This window comes from Anguilla rostrata, chromosome 8 (genome assembly GCF_018555375.3).
Source record: "Anguilla rostrata isolate EN2019 chromosome 8, ASM1855537v3, whole genome shotgun sequence".
Lineage (NCBI taxonomy): Eukaryota > Metazoa > Chordata > Actinopteri > Anguilliformes > Anguillidae > Anguilla > Anguilla rostrata.
In genome coordinates this window covers 6,441,663-6,458,427 of record NC_057940.1, presented here as the reverse complement: position 1 = coordinate 6,458,427, position 16,765 = coordinate 6,441,663, and the positions used below count along the sequence as shown (strand labels likewise).

Here is a 16,765-nt window from a genome sequence, read left to right as displayed (position 1 = left end):
CTCATGCTGATTTTGCTCAAATTAAACTGGGGTTTTTTTTGGGGGGGTAATCCTTTATGTTAAGGTGTGATGCACCAGTGAAACATTTATCATGTTTTAACTACAATGTTATTGGTCCGTTATTAACGTGTTATTAACTATTAGCACGCAAACCCAGTGTCTGAATTGGCTTGCAGTGACAGGTTTAGTCTATTAAATAAATCTGTATCTCATAACTTATCTCTGTAATTTATGCAGACACACAAAAAAAAATGCATGAGATTGGAACTGCACAGCACTTAATAATTTAACTCAAATGCAATGCTGCATTATACAATATGTAATGCCCTGTAAATATGAAGTGTGTTGCTCTCTCACTCTCAAATTAATTTGGAATCTCTTCATGTTTGGAGTCCAAACATATTTTTGTTTCTCAAAAAAAAAGAAAAAAGCAAAGCAAGTGGCAGCAATTTACACATTCGCTCGCTCCACGGCCCTGTGGGGAGCGCCAGGCGATCACCGTGTAGCTGCTAATGGAATTCCCAAATTAGCTGCTCCTTTTTTTACGGGTCCCTCGATGCCCGCCCGCTCGCCTCGTCTGCTTTTGGGGGAAACGGAGATCGCTCGCTCGCTCCCGTCCGAGTGTTTAAGAGGCCCGTCTGGCTGTTTTCGATTACGGTTCGGCGACTGACGGTTATGAATCTCGGCGAGACTTTGTTCTACTCCCACGAGCACCGCTGGTGGTGGTCCACAGTAGCCCAATACCAGCAACAACAACAACAACAACAGCAAATCCAACAGGAGGGTAGAGAAGGACATAACTGAGCATGCTCGAATATTCCCATCCTCGGCGCGGTCCAATGAAAATGCACAGGCCGTGGTCCCCGGCCTTCTCACTGGTGTAACCAACAGATCAATTTTCTTTTTTTTTTTTTGAATGGAGAAGTGTTTTTTTTTTTTTTCCTGGCGTGGGTTGTGAATTCAGATATATTCGTATACTGTAGGTTGTGGAAGACACAAAAGCTACATTGACCTGCAAACTGCTGAACGGCTTGAGCATTTTTACCTGAGTATTACGGTGGGTCTTTTGTACAGGCACAAAGCTATGGAGTCAGAGGTTATATCATGTGCGTGACAGTCGAGAGAAACAGGGGGGTTTTTTTGTCTGAAAAAAAAAAAGATTTTGTAGCGCAGGGGTCGGCCAGTTCCAGTCCTGAAGGGCTGCCGTTTTCGCTTGTTTTTGTTTTCTCTGGTTACCCTCGACTCATTGAGCTAATTAGCTGCATTTATCAGTGCCTGTATACTCATAAATTAGACCACGGTGAGATCATTATGATCTGTAAACAAAAAGGAGGATGTCGTTTTCACGTGGAGGAAGCTGCCGGTGATCGGAGTAACAGGTTTTAACCGAAAACGAGGTGACCTTGTAAAAAAAAAAAAAAAAAAAGGAAAGAAGAAAAAAAAAGAAGGAAGGCGATTCCCTGGAATGCGTATGCGCTCGCTCGTTAAGCAGTTACGAAACGGCGCCGAGCATCCCCCACCATCCGGTCCCGCGGGGAACGTGGCTTAATATTTCGCGCGCGTTCTGCTGCGTCCCGCGCTCTCTCCCGTCGCCGTGCGCGACCTTGCCCGGGTCGCCAGCGACCGTGTCATTCCTGACCGTGCGCACGCTGCGCGTCGGTGTTTTAACAAAAAAAAAAAAAAAAAAAAGCCCAACGGTCATTTTTTGTTTTTTTTTCCTGATGGGAAAGATGAGAGACTCACTTCCTCATGCATGGGATCCCCAGAGCTCCTAAATCACAGGCTCGGGAATGGATCTAGAGTAGACAGAGTGGCTTATTCTGGATTAAGCAAGCAAACAACATGGGGTATGACAACAACAGTTGACTCTGGAGTACTGGACAGTACCGGAATATTTCTGGAGAGTGCGTGTATGTTGTCATAGCACCCGTATAATCAGGGTCTTATCACATATGCAGAACTGTATGATGATATGCACTGTAATAAAGGAGCTGCTTGTGCAGCCAGAAGGTTGCAGGTTTGAATCCCAGGCAGGATGATGGTCTTGTGGCCTTGACTGTGTCGTTTCAGCAATCATTCAGTTGCAATATAGGGCAGCAGTGTAGCGTATTGATTCTGGAGCCTGAAGGTTGCAGGTTTGATTCCTATGTGAGGCATTGAGCAAGGCACTTCAGTATATATCCAGCAGTATAAATGGATACTGTGTAAAAAAAAATATAACAGCAAATAAAAATCCTGTAATGTAATGCATGAATCAATACTGTAAAGTGCACTTTCTTTGTTGCCCTTGATAAACATAGATAAGTAACCAAGCGTGTTGTGTGCAAAAACCCGACAATGTCAGTGTGCCGCATGGTTGTTGGGGAGAGTTCAGAGGACAGATCTTTATCCAGCAAAAACAGGCCAGTTTTAGTTTTCCCTCTGCAAACTGTGGATACGAGGACCTGTAAGACGTCACAGGAAGCAGAGGTACAGCAGTTGACCGTTTTTCTCTGGGGCGTTTCCTGACTTGTTTTTGCTCCACAGGTAACTACTGGAACGCCGCGTCCTTCACCACGCCCTCGTCCTACCTCCACTTCCCCACCTTCGAGGGGGAGACGAGCGCCGACATCTCCTTCTTCTTCAAGACCTCCGCCCCGTACGGCGTCTTCCTGGAGAACCTGGGCAACACCGACTTCATCCGCCTGGAGCTGAAGTGTGAGTCGCCCGTCCCTTTAAGACCGCTAGCTGCGGGAGGAGCTGAAGTGTGAGTCGCCCGTCCCTTTAAGACCGCTAGCTGCGGGAGGAGCTGAAGTGTGAGTCGCCCGTCCCTTTAAGACCGCTAGCCGCGGGAGGAGCTGAAGTGTGAGTCGCCCGTCCCTTTAAGACCGCTAGCCGCGGGGGGAGCTGAAGTGTGAGTCGCCCGTCCCTTTAAGACCGCTAGCCGCGGGAGGAGCGAACCCACAATTAAACTGCCGTTCGAAATGCCGCCTTCGGATTAATCAGAGCTTTACTGGCTGCCCCAGTAAAGTTGGTGTTAAATCAGTGGTAAATCAGCTCTTGTTAAATCCAGCGGCACCGTGGCCCTTATAGTTCACCGAGCTCAAGACCCAGGTTCCTAATGAAGGAGGCCAGGACTGCTGCCGTGCTCTGTTCCAGGCTCACATTATGCGGAGCACTCTGGCATTTTCTTCTGAACTAGAGTGACATATTCGGGGAATATGGAGAGCAGAACTAAAAAAAAAAAAAAATTCTCAAAGTAAGAACTTTTGGAAAATCTTGAAAAGTTGAGGACCGACTTTTCAAGCAAAGGACGTACTAAAAATACATCCTGCACAGTAAAATTTTCAGTGCGAAATCAATGCTTGGGTTGCCTAAGGTCCCCGTTGGAATGATATGCACTCTGTCAGAGTTGAATTAACGTTGGACGTTTCACCGCGTAGGCACCAAGAAAAGGGAAAATCGTTGCTAAGATACTAGGGTTTGGTGGGTTTTTTGTTGAGCAGGCTAACATTAGGCATTTACTGTGGTGTACCAAAAAAATATATTAAAATTTTACGGTTCCCTCCTGTTGCAACAGGCCGGCGCACAGGATTTTTGGCGGTTTTCACCTGTCCGTTGAGCCTTGCGGAGTGAAAGAATCGGCGCTGTTTGAAAGACGCCACGCAGCAGCAGGACCATTCGAGCGTCTCGCGACGTGACTCGCATTCTGAATCTCCGAATCCCGTGTCATTCTCTCCTCTTTTGATGTAATACCTCTCAATCTCTCTCCCTGAGAGCCAGGGGGGTGGGGGGAGGTGGGGGGGTTTTATGACAGGAACTGTAATGAAAACATGAACATGACCCGAGAGAGTTTTTGTTTGGTGATTTCCAGCCCAAGTTCACCCCCCCCCCCCCCCGCCCTCCCCTCCCCACCCACTCCCAGCCCCCTCAGGCTGCAAACCTGAAAATGGCAGGCGTGTTTCCATGGGTTCAAAGTTTCCCTGCCACAGGCTCAGAGGGCCCATACATTCATCTTGTTTTTGAAGTTCTACGTTTAACAAAACAAAACTTTTTTTTTTTTTTTTTTTCCCCCACTTTTCAGATACTTTTTTTTTTTCTTGCAACTGGTTAACGGGCTGACGGCAATGACTTCACACGGCCAGCCCCTTTTTGAAATCAGAGTTCGCCAGACACGCGGCTTTAAGCTTGGCAAACAAACGGCAAACGGGAAACCGTTGCATACATTTCCTTTTCTGTTGCTCTTAAGAGGTAAGACGCTTAAGGAAGGAGGCTTCACACACATGCGCTTTCTGCAGTGTCGGGGGGGACTTAGCGCACCCGGAATATTATGACACGAATGCGAGTGTGAGACAGAAAAGGGAGTTTCTGAGAACTATCTCCACCGCACAGCTGTCCCAGCGCTCCTCCACATTCAATTCAGCTTCCTTCCCCGCCATTCACAGGGTTCGGGAGATAATCCCAAACACAAAAAACTAACTTAGCCGGTTATAAATCCCCCTGCTCCCCTACGCTACGCCACACCGCTCAGGTGCTTATGTTTCGGAAGGCCCTGAAGTCACACGTACGGTAACGCCTCCACACTGGGACCGCCCGAAAGGGCTCGGGAGTTTGCTCCCAAAAAAAGGGGGTGGAAATATTTGATAAATATTTTATCAGCATTTTTTTTTAAGTATTCGCATGCTTTTCCACTGGGCGTTTCTGTTTTCAGCGTTTCTGCATTTATGCCGTGTCTGTTGCTCGTTTAAATGAGCTACGGACAGACGGGAATAAGAGAAGCACAGAATTACAGACCGGGAAAGGCACCTACACCCTTTCCTCAACGCTTCAGGTCTCCTTTCCTGTAACCACTCCGCTGCATTACGTTCATTTCGCCGGCTCTTATTGGGAGTGAATTACAGAGTCGGAGAACGTGAGTGCATTCACCTGATTATGCGAGCAATCGTGAGCTGTGGTGTTGGGGCTGGCTAACAGCATTCCCAGACCTGGGAGAGAGCGTAGATGCAATGCCCCACCCCACCAATCAAATCTCGCATGGGGGGGGGTGTTGGGTAGGGTTCGTCCTGGAAACCAGACCCCCCCCCTTCTTGGCACTTGAGCATTAGCGGCACTTTGACATCAGCAATGGAGGGTGAGGAGGGGCGCGAGTGGTTACCGGAGCAGTTACCGGCTCAGGTTTCACCCTGACCGATCGACTGTGTTCCCTACGTGTGTGGGCGCGCCAAATAAAAAAGAAAACTTTGATTGTATTCATCCACTTCGGGGGGGGGTTTTCCCAGTGCAGTTTGGAATAGAGCAAACGAAAGTCAGGTTTTGGAATTCGGAAGAAAAGGGCAGTAGAAATGGGTACAGAGGTGGGCGGGGCAACAAGCTGTCACTCAGACAGTGTAAGGGGAGGAGCCACAAGCAGCATATAATAATGCGTGCATTGACTTGTTGCCGGGCGGATGCTGACCGAGGCCTGTGTACCAAATGAACTGGACCATAACACCCAAGGTCAAATGCAGATAAAAGGTCATAAAAGAATGTTATTGGGTGGTACTGTAGAAAACCAAAGAATGTTATTGGGTGGTAAAACACCAAAGAATGTTATTGGGCGTTAGAAGACCAAAGAACGTTATTGGGTGATAGAAAACCAAAGAATGTTATTGGGTGATAGAAAACCAAAGTGTGTTATTGGGTGAGGCTTTATCCGTTTAATCACCACAGACAGTTGTCAAGCCCCTCCCCTTCTGCGTTCTCCTGTAACTGTTGATTTAAAGCCTTCTAAATGATCCTCCTTTCCCTGAATTTCTCCTGTAGGCCCCTACATGTTTTAAAACCACAAAATATGTATATATAAACCACACTAACATTTAGGCAAGGGAGAAAGTATTCACTTGGTGAAATGGATGCTAGCACTAACTCTTTCATGTCCGACCGCATTGATAACAGCGCCTGGTTTCCAAGACTGCAAACAGACCTGTGACCTTCGGCGCTTCTCACTTTTCTCTCTCCTGTGTTCCGTTTCTGCTCGAACACGCCTCGCTGTTCATCGCTTGTTCCGATCAATCAATGCGTCTCTTTCATAACGCCATTTACAAGCCGGCTGTCGATGGAGTTTCTCATGGTGAATATTTTCTAGAGGGGGGAAAAAAACAAACAAACAAACTGAAAAACCACAATTAAGCCAAATGTGGGGAAAATATCATAATTTTTTCCCCCCGATCTCTTCATAGCCTAACAAATTTGAACGACTGGAAAATAGTAGAATGTAAATATTGGAAAATATAAAGTGTAGCAACATATGTAGTGTTCTACTGTATTGCTTTACTAAACATTAAAGAGACAAGTGCACGAGATAAAGCAGGTGGCCAGAGTAGAGCATGTCGCTTGTTTTCCTCACATTAGCTAATGACATGAAGGTAATCTGCTTGAAAGACATTTTTTTTGAGATTCCATAAAACAAACATTTTGGTCATAAGGGTGAGACTTATGCTCATAAAAACAAATTGAACAAAGATAAAAAGGTATGAACTAAATAAAACTGACTTAACTATGATAGGGCACAGGATCAATCCAGTAAGGTTTGTTTTTCTTTGATAAGTGCTTTTGTTTTATTCCTACCAAAAGTGACTGAAATCTTAACGTGAACTTTGTTGGCAGCCCGGCTCTTAATTTATTACACATAATGACTAATTCCACTGTTTTGAATCTCTTAAATATACCTCTGCAATTTAATCTTTTCTTTTCTCTTGTTTAAAAAGTTGTAATGGCGCCCTCTTGTGGTGGCCGTTAGCCACAGCAGAGAATTTAATTAAAGCAAGGGTGTCCAGTCTTATCTGAAAAGGGCCAGTTGTGGCTGCAGGTTTTTGTTTTAGCCTGGCGCCGAGATGCCTGATTCTACTTATCAAGGTCTTGATTGAGTAATTAGTTAATTAGCTGAACGAGATGTCGTAGTGCTGGGCTTAAACAAAAACCTTTGCACACATCGGCCCTTTTCAGATAAGACTAGACACCCTCGATCTAACGCAACAATGGTACATTGTTCTCAGTGAGGTCAGTGAGAGGTCAGGGATTTATCTTACTGAAGGCACATTGCACTCTGGGAAACCTCTACCAAATTGAAAAAAAATTCCTCAGAAATTCCTCACATGGAAATGCGCCTCACTGCAAGATTACATTACATTAATAATGTTCACAAGACAGTGGATCAATGCATACGTATCTATAATATGCTATGACCTGGATTCAATCAACATTTGTCCTTATCTTTGATTCATGATTAAACAAGACTGTTCATTCTTTTCTTCATAAGCACAGATTGACGAGTTACATTTCATAAATATTGTGAATAAGCTTAATGCTTGCAGTTATAAGGGTGAGTCAAATTTCAGGCCAAAGTTTGATTGGATCCAAGCCTTTATTCACATTCTCGAGTTCACTAATATATTCAGACGTATTTTTATGTGTATAAACTTAAAATTAGAGATGCTTGAGTGTGTGTGTGTGTGTGTACAGAAAACTCAGGATGTCTTTGGTACAAGGTATCATGGATATTCATGCAGAGCTTCAGCTGTTAAATATTCGACAGAGCTTCAGCTGTTTGGGATAAGAAATGATACAATCAGCTCCATCCTTTCGTGTTTTGCACGATTTCCCCCAAATTGGCTGTGAATGTCTTTGGGGCACCTCCCCCCCCCCCCACCACCCCCCCACCCCACCCCAAATCTGTTTTAGACAGAGGCTGGGGCTCAATGGAAGACCTGATGACAGCATCATCAGTCATCTCATAAGCTTCAGGCTGAACGCATCGCGTGAATGTGTTTGGCTTTTCCGACAGAGAAGAACCTTGTAATAGAAATATATATGTACATATATATATATATATATATATATATATATATATATATTTATAACAAGAGTTCCACCCGCTGAAGCGCCTTGCCTAAAGATAATGACAAAGCACTCTGGGATTAGATTGTATGGAGACATTAGTTGTAATCCACTCAGCCAGAACACCAATATAGCATAAAGCAGTGAGGGTATTCGGCTGGGCGAAGCAAATGCAGATTTTCCTCCACGGGAATTTCTTTTGAAGGGAAGGAGGAGGGACGGGGGGCGGTGGGGGGGGCTGGGGGCGGAGCGTGAAGGGGGGAGTTATGAGTCCTTGAGAGGAGCTGGGATTGGGGTCTGATGTATTGTGTTGGGTTTTGGGCCGATATCTGTCACATTTAGCATAACCGATCGTTTCCCTGGCTTCTCTGGGAGCGAGTTCTTATGACAGAGGAGCTGGCGGGGTGGGGGAGCGGGGGGGGGGGGGGGGGGGGATTTATTGCGTGAGCTTTAAAGACCCTTCGGGGAGAGCGAGACTACGCGTCCTCCACTGATACCTGTTAAGTATTTATGCCCCGCGTCGCTCGTTGCTTATTCATCGGCCCGTGCCAAGAGAAGGATGCTTTCGCAGAAGACGAGGCTAAAATTATTTCTTTCGCACTGAAGTGCTGTTTTCTAGGACTTTTCATTACGCCATAAAGATTACACCCCTTTTCTTCAGTGTGTGTGTGTGTGTGTGTGGGTGTATGTGTGTGGGTTTGGGGGTGTGTGTGAGTGAGTGTGTGTCAGTGCGTGTGTATCTGTGTGTGTGTGTGTGTGTGGGTGTATGTGCGTGTGTGTGTGTGTGCGTACGTGTATGTGTGTGGGTTTGGGGGTGTGTGTGTGTGTGTGTTTGTGTGTGTGTGTGTGTGTGTGTGTGTGTGCGTGCCTATTCTTCACAACCCTCGGTGCCCTTTTTTCCCGCCTTGCTCTGAATGCCGAGCTGCAGAGGTTCCGGATCGCGGGGAAGAAAAAAAAAAAGTTTTTTTGGGATTTTGCAGCCGGCGTGCGATACGACTCCCCCTCACCCCCAGAGCGCGACCCTGCACCTGCGGAGCTTCAGTAAACACCCAGCTGCGTAATTGAATCGTTTGTGAAAGCGCGTGCTGCGAAAGTTAATCCTGGGGAAGGGCATCCGCTGAAATTATAAATGGAAGTGAGCGGCGTGGTTACGGCTCCTATAATAACGCTTAACTGCTCATCGTCTGTTTCGCGCAGACAGGGAAGAGCTCTGTCCTCGTCTGGCCGGCCCGGTTTGTATGATTTGCGGCCTGCGTTTCTGGTCAGGCCGTGAAAAATGAAGGGAAACGTCTGTACCTGACCCGACGAGGACCTGATAGAATTGGTAAATGGACTGCATTCATATAGCTCTTTTATCCAAAGCGCTTTACAATTGATGCCTCTCATTCACCCTTTCACACACACTCACACACACACACCAATGGTGACAGGCTGCCATGCAAGGTACCAGTCAGCTCGTTGGGAGCAATTAGGAGTTAGGTGTCTTGCTCAGGGACACTTCGACACGCCCAGGGCAGGGGATCGAACTGGCAACCCTCCAACTGCCAGACAACCGCTCTTACCCCCTGAGCTATGTCGCCCCGCTGATCAAAGTGTTGTTTGTAACGTTGCTCAATAAAATGGAAGCATCGAAGAGCAGTGTGTGGGGTTTTTACTTCTTTTTACAGTTGAATCCCCCTGTAACTCCAGCACCTATACGCAGACTGGGGATGTCCGTGTGTTTTTCTACCTCAGGTCAGACCGCACACGTTGCGCGTCGGCCAATCAGAGTGGGTGGCAGGCGGTGTCGCAGTTGGACAGGCTCAGTGGGGGGGTTAGGGGGTTGGGGGTTGGGGGGGTGGGGGGTCGTCGTTAACGGCTCTCGGGGGATTCTGGGAGCGTGCCAGCTCCCCTGAAGAGACAGAATTCATCGTGCCAGACGCGCTGTGAGAACGGCACCGGGCTCTGACTGGGAATTATTGATCGCAGCTTCACAGGAGCCGGTGCTGGTAACCCTTCAGAACAAGGGCTGCCCAACTCTGTTCCTGGAGATCTACCGTCCTGTAGACTTTCACTCCAGCCCTAACAAAGCCCTCCTCATTCAACAGCTAGAGCAGGGCTGCCCAACCCTGTTCCTGGAGATCTACCGTCCTGTAGGTTTTCACTCCAGCCCTAACAAAGCACACCTCATTCAACAGCTAGAGCAGGGCTGCCCAACCCTGTTCCTGGAGATCTACCATCCTGTAGGTCTACACTCCAACCTTACCAAAGCGCATCTCATTCAACAGCCAGAGCAGGGCTGCCCAACCCTGTTTGTGGAGATCTACCGTCCTGTGGAATTTCATTTCAATTTGGCACTCCTGAATCTACTAATTAGCAGCTCAATGCGATCAGTAACTGTTGAATGAGGTGTGCTTTGTTAAAGTTGAAATGAAAACCTACAGGACGGTATATCCCTGGGGATAGGATTGGGTTGCCCTGTTCCAGAACAAAGCCTGGCTAAAAGTTGCTGAGTCAATGAACAAACTTCATCCGGGTCGCGGGTGCGAGGGCAGCAGGACGGGGCGAGGCGTGACTGACAGGCGTGTAACGAAGAGACAGCGGCGCTTCGGAAAGGTGAACGGAGCCATTTGGGAATTCCCCCCCGCCCTTCCTCTCCCCCCCCACTCCCCTTACACTTCCTGCCGATTCCAGAGGCAACCGCACCAAACCGCAGCCCCCCTGGGCCCCCCCCCCCCCCCTGTTTGAGACCATCAACAGGCAGCTGCTGCTCGAGCCGGTGACCTCTAACTGCCCCCCTTCTTCCGTGCGACCCTGCATGCAGACCTGGCATTCAGTGACTGACAGGTGTCACTCGAAGCTGAGCGAGGACAATATTACCCGACCTCTAAGCTACGCTCTACCAAATGCCACTTTAAGTAGGATGAACGAGGACATTGCTCTCCATTTACAGGTTGGGTTAGGTATATAACTACTTAAAAAGTTTCCTATATTCTTATTGTGCATGATGTCAATTCATATAGTAAGTCATATATTCATATTTTATATATAGTCATTGTGGATGATGACAGGTCATATATAAGTCGTATAGTCATTTTTAATTTCCCCAGGTAGTTAAATTGGATAAGAAATCCTTTATAAATCACGCTGCACCCAGCCATTCAGAGAGGGAGTCAGTTGCTGTGTCCTTAGTTGTCATTTCAAATATTTGATAAGCCTGTTACAGGCTTGCATATCAATTATCCCTTCCTGTGTTGTTATTTTAGCGAGAAAAAAAAAAAAGTCAAATTACGGTTTGTGACTATTTTGAGTCCCTGTGCAAACAAGCAAGTATCAGAGTAAGACTGAAAAGATGTCACCATTAATATAGATGCATTCTGCAAACGAGGAGATAAATGCTTATACAGGTAACAGGGTTGGAACCTGGTGATTTGTGGCACCTTCCCTCAGTGTCACATCACTTAAAAGTTTCTTTTTTTTAGTGCGAATCATACTTAATAATTATGTAAATTAAATCAGCCATCTGTTTAAATATCCACACTTTCTATTCTCCTTCCCTTATTAATATACACTCTGAAGAAGACTGGCTGAATTTAATTGAAATATGTCACAAATAAATTGATGTGTTTTTTTTTCTTGTTAGTTGCTTGTTGAGTCAATTTGATGAAAAACTGTTTCTCAAGGAAAAAAAAAATCTAAACTTTCGAATTGAATTGCGAGTTAAAGTTAAGGACAAGTATTGATTAAATCCGTGCCTACGTGCTGAAAGTTTGAAACAGACAGGAAGTACAAGAAACACCACCAAACTGCCGATGAACACCTCTGAAGGTCATGCTCCAGCTCGATCATCTGAAATTAGAAACTTTTTTTTGATGAGACAAGCAACCTCTGGTCTGAATTTCTGCCGAGAAGTCTCGCAGCGATGGAACAGCATTGGGATCTAATCTACATTAAGTCTACCGAATTGTTTCCCTTGCTGAAATAACACAAACTAATATTCTGCAGACAGACGCTGGTGATCGGAAAAACTGGGCAGGCCCATTTCTGTGTGCTTTGCTGGAACGTGTACCACTGGGGGCCTCACTTATAAAAAGGCTTGTGTGCACAGATTTGATCCTGAATTCAATGGGTTTGGTTTTTATGGGAAAATCGATGCACAAATTGAGATTTATAAAACTTCTTTTTTTTAAAAAAAAAAGAAGCTCTTATTTGAAAGCATCAGAACACAAACTTCAGAGGATTTTCCTGAACTTTTGCTCGTGGTTATGCAGCTGTGTTGCAGGATCAATGCAGTGGTGGGAATATTTTGCCACATTTGGAGATGTACAGGGTAATAGGCCACACGCGTGGCAGCTTTATTTTTGTGATAAGCTTCAAATGCAATGTTATGGGTCATTAACATTGCTGTTGCAGCCATACACATAGGTTTGGGTTAGACAGGGTGACCCACAATCTTTTCATATGAATTCATTGCTAGACTAGCTTGTATGCTTGTGAGGTTTGATGTTTGATGATGCTAGACTTAGTGGTCCACTAGTGTGTCTCCCCGAAAGCTGAAATGAATCCTCTGCCTATGATTGCAGCACTTGCTGTTAGCACTATGAAGTGTGCAAACCTTTATGCAAAATAGGACAACCTTTATGGTTTTCTAATTTGAAATCAATGTGCAATTTAAATGTGCAATTCTAAAATGGCCATATATAAGTTACAAATAAAGTTTCGCAGGGAGTATATAGCAGAAAATCCGACCGTATCAGGATATTTGAGTGGGTGCAGTTCAGTGGGTGCAGTTGTTAATGCTTATTCACATGTGCACAATTTCAGGACTATTTCTGATTCATAAATGTACCGTCCATAGGAATATGTATTTGTGCGTGTGGGTCCTAGGAACACTGTCGGAATTTAGGAGAAATTCCAAGAAGATTATTAATACGAGGCTCCAGGTTTATACCCCTAGACACGTGGAACTGCATCACGACAGGAACAGCTAATCCTTATTGCTCAGATTTAGATAGTTGTTCTGTGGTCCAGGGCTTTAAACCTGAGGTTTGAACTCCGGCTAATGATGCGGCAATCGGCCTGACTTATCCCATTAGAGTGGCAGCCTGTCTGGCTTCGGCCTGGTGTGACAAATCGAACGATCGAAGCTAATTAAAGCACTTATTAGTTTAGGCAGAAGCTTCGTGTGAGCGCGGGTCCAAAGACAATCTCCGAGGGCCTTTCTCTTCCTACGCGGCGTTTAGGTTGGGATTTGGGTAGCGTTAGCTGGTCCTGTGTGACTGATCATTGATCAGTGTGGAGCTGGAATCACACTCTACTTGACATACAGGTAATGAAGGGGGAAGAGGCAGTTTTTTAAATAGGGTGCTGGGTCACAGCACGGCCTTCTCACACCTTGCTGTAGATTCTACCAGCATCCGGAATTCTGCAGGAGGACAGGCAGAGAAAGAACAGTACAGTACTGTTCCACATCGGTGCCCCCAGAGTTCCATTCATGGGTGTACTGGAGAAATCTGTGGGTGTGCAGTCACAAACCTGGTGGGCAAGAGGGGCAGGTTGCAATCGTAGACCGGGGGCAAGGGAGAGGGGGGTATTTTTGGGGGTACCAGTGAAAAACTGGGTGTGTCTCTGCCCATGCTCAGGATGTGCGCAGGATAGGATCGCTCGTTAAGTAATGACGGCCTTCTTCCTTGCTTAACCCTTTAAGGGTGTGAGATCACAAATATGTGATTCTTAACTGAACGTTCTAATGCTGATGTCACAATTAATGCTGCTGGAAATTGGAAAGTAATGGAGTTCTAGAACACTCAAAAAAATGTTCAAACAACCCTACTTTTCAAAGGCACTTTTAAGTGCACTCAAAAAAATGGCAGGAAGGTGTCCCATGTTTCCGATAGTGTGGGGCCCTGTATGCCTTTTTCACCCCTCACAAGTGGGACACTGCTGTGTCTGCCTTTTACTGCCGCTCTCTGCAAAGTGACAGCTAAGAGTAGGCTTGTGTGCAGGTTAAACTCTCGTTAATTAGTGTTTGTGTCAGATCCTTCTAACACAGTTTCAACTGAAATGCACAGTTCATCATGTTTGAAAAAAGTATGTCTAATTTTTTTTAAACTTTGAAATGTTCATGTCAAACTAATGTATCAAAGGTATAGCATAAATGTATAGCATTACTTCTCATTACATTCATACTCATTCAATACATGCACTGCTGGTTCTCAGAAACTCATTAATTCTTTCCAGTTCTATGCAAAATATATACTATTCCAAACTATATCTGTAACCATCCAATGAGAAAGCCCCAATCTGCGAGACAGCTGAGCACAAAAGTGCGTTCCCTTTCATCAGAATATTCCCTTTTATCTGACACCGAACAGCCAGTGCATCTCGTCATTAAAATGTAAGATCGCAAATGTGTGACTGGAATGTTCTTAAGCTGAACATTCTAATGATGATGTCACAGTCGCTACCGGTGACTGAAAGCAGTGGAGTTCTAGAACACTGACCTGGAATTTTTGAAGGAAAAAAAAAACATTCAAAAATACCTCCTCTTCAAAGGGTTAAATATAATTGTGTGTTATTGTGCCCTTTGCAGTGTCTCTGCAGGTAGCAAACGCTCTCCCCCTCCCTCCCTCCCTCCCTCCCTCCGCTTCCCGGTAAAAACACCTCGCTAAGTCTGCCGCTTTAACGGCATACAGCGCCCCGCGGCAGGAAGCGACAGCTGACAGCGTGCGACATCTCGCACCGCCGCCCCTTCGAGCGGCGAGCCGTCTCCGTCGCTCGAAACGCCCGGCAGAAAGAAAAAAACCCGCGTCGCGCGGTTTTCACAGGCTGAGGTGAAAAACCAATTTGCCAGAGCCTGACTGCTCAGACGCCGAGCTCAGCGAGAATTTGCATGACTAAATTTGCAGGTGGGGGAGGTGGGGGGGGGGTATCTTTGGGTTTAACATTCAGGGGGCTGTGATCGGCCTCTGAAACAGATCTCAAGCGTGCTGAGGAGGAGACCAGATTAACCCCCAGAGTTGAGCACTGAGATTTAATAAACACGTCTGCTGCTTTGCTCGGTGGTTTTTTGTGTCACGAATCTGGATCTCACCCAAACTGTAAACTAAAATTACAGTCAGCTGGTGATTCTGTTACCTGTCATTTGGGAGCATTTGTTCGTATACGATGGCATATTATTCGTTTTTGCCTTTTTTCTAGCTGCTCAAAAGGGGGACGGAAAGACACGTGTTCCCCCAAAGAATGCTAATGACCGAGGCGGGTCGGGATGTAAAGAATGTTTATTAAAAAGATTGTGGGATCATAATGTTTGTGGTTTGCCCAGCGTACATTCACTGGGTGAAACATTTTCATATTTAACAGCAGTGCTGGCCCTGGGGTTTTAGTGGCCCTGAACAAGAATGTTGTCGTGGCCACAAAGTACTCAACAACAAAAAAATGTAATTGTGTTGCGCAGGGATGGTTGTGTGGCCCTAAATGACTGAATAGAGTGTTTGTGCCAGCAGCCAGCTCTGTTTAACAGTCTATTTGTGTGTGTGTGTGTGTGTGTGTGGTGTGTGTGTGTGTGTGTGTATGTAATGTACGTGTGTATGTGTGTGTATGTGGTGTATTGATGTGTGTGATGCGTGTGTATGTGTGTGATGTGTGTGTGTGTGTGTGTGTGTGTGTGTGTGTGTGTGTGTGTGTGTATGTGTGTGTGTGTGTGTGTGTGTTTGTGTGTATGTGTGTATGTGGTGTGTGTGTGTGTGTATGTGGTGTGTGTGTGTGTATGTGGTGTGTGTGTATGTGTGCGTGCGTGCGTGCGTGCGTGTGTGTGTACGTGTGTATGTGGTGTGTGTGTGTGTGTGTTATGTGTGTGTGTGTGTATGTGTGTGTGTGTGGTGTGTGTGTGTGTGTTGTGTGTGTGTGTGTATGTGTGTGTGTGTGTCTGTGTGTGGTGTGTGTGTGTGTGTGTATGTGTGTGTGTGTGTGTGTGTGTGTGGTGTGTGTGTGTGTGTGTTGTGTGTGGTGTGGTGTACGCGTGTATGTGTGTGTGGTGTGTAGTATGTGTGTGTGTGTGTGCGTGTGTGTGGTGTATGTGGTGTGTGTGTGTGTGTGTGTGTGTGTGTATGTGTATGTGTGCGTGCGTGCGCGTGCATGTGCATGTGCATGTGCATGTGCATGTGCATGTGTATGTGTATGTGTGTGCGTGCGTGTGTGTGTGTGTAATGTACGTGTGTATGTGGTGTGTGTATATGGTGTGTGCGTGTGTGTATGTGGTGTGCGTGCGTACATGTGTTGTGCGTGTGTCTCCCCCTGAAGCCCCCTCGGTGGTGTCCTTCTCCTTCGACGTGGGGAACGGGCCGGTGGAGCTGAGCGTGCGCTCTCCCTCGGAGCTGAGTGACGACCAGTGGCACCGGGTCAGCGCCGAGCGCAACGTGAAGGAGGCCATCCTGGTCCTGGACCAGCAGCACAGGGAGGTGCGGCCCGCGCCCCCCCAGGGCCACACCCGCCTGGAGCTCTACAGCCAGCTCTACGTGGGTAAGAGCGCGCGTGCGGGACGTCCCACAAACACACCGTGGGACGGCTTCGTTCTGTCCTTCACTACTGTGCGATGTTACAGTCGCTGTTTCAGCTTATTTACACATGACATGATATATCGCACAAGCTTGCATATACAAGTGCCACACACACATACACACACACACCCACACACACACATATACACACACACCCAAACACACATACACACGTAGAAATTTGTATTTGGTTGATATGTTTATTCTATGTTTGTTGTACTCATGCTTTGGCAATATGTATCTGCATACGTCATGCCAATAAATCAATAAATTTGATTGCTGCTGTTAACATGGCAGCAGGGGGGAGAGAGAGAATAAAAGAGAGAGAGACAGAGAGAGGGATAGACAGACAGAGACAGAGTGAGTGAGAGAGA

General features: G+C 46.3%; 1 protein-coding gene across 2 annotated transcripts in view; it reads left to right on the top strand.

Annotated features, from left to right (window-relative positions):
* LOC135260654 (contactin-associated protein-like 2) overlaps window positions 1-16,765 on the top strand; it is a 245,155-nt gene that overhangs the window by 202,623 nt on the left and 25,767 nt on the right. For both annotated transcript variants that reach the window (XM_064346074.1, XM_064346073.1), the window contains exons 16-17: window positions 2,527-2,697; window positions 16,135-16,353. In XM_064346074.1, coding sequence (XP_064202144.1) covers window positions 2,527-2,697; window positions 16,135-16,353 — 390 coding nt within the window. The remainder of the gene's footprint in view (window positions 1-2,526; window positions 2,698-16,134; window positions 16,354-16,765) is intronic.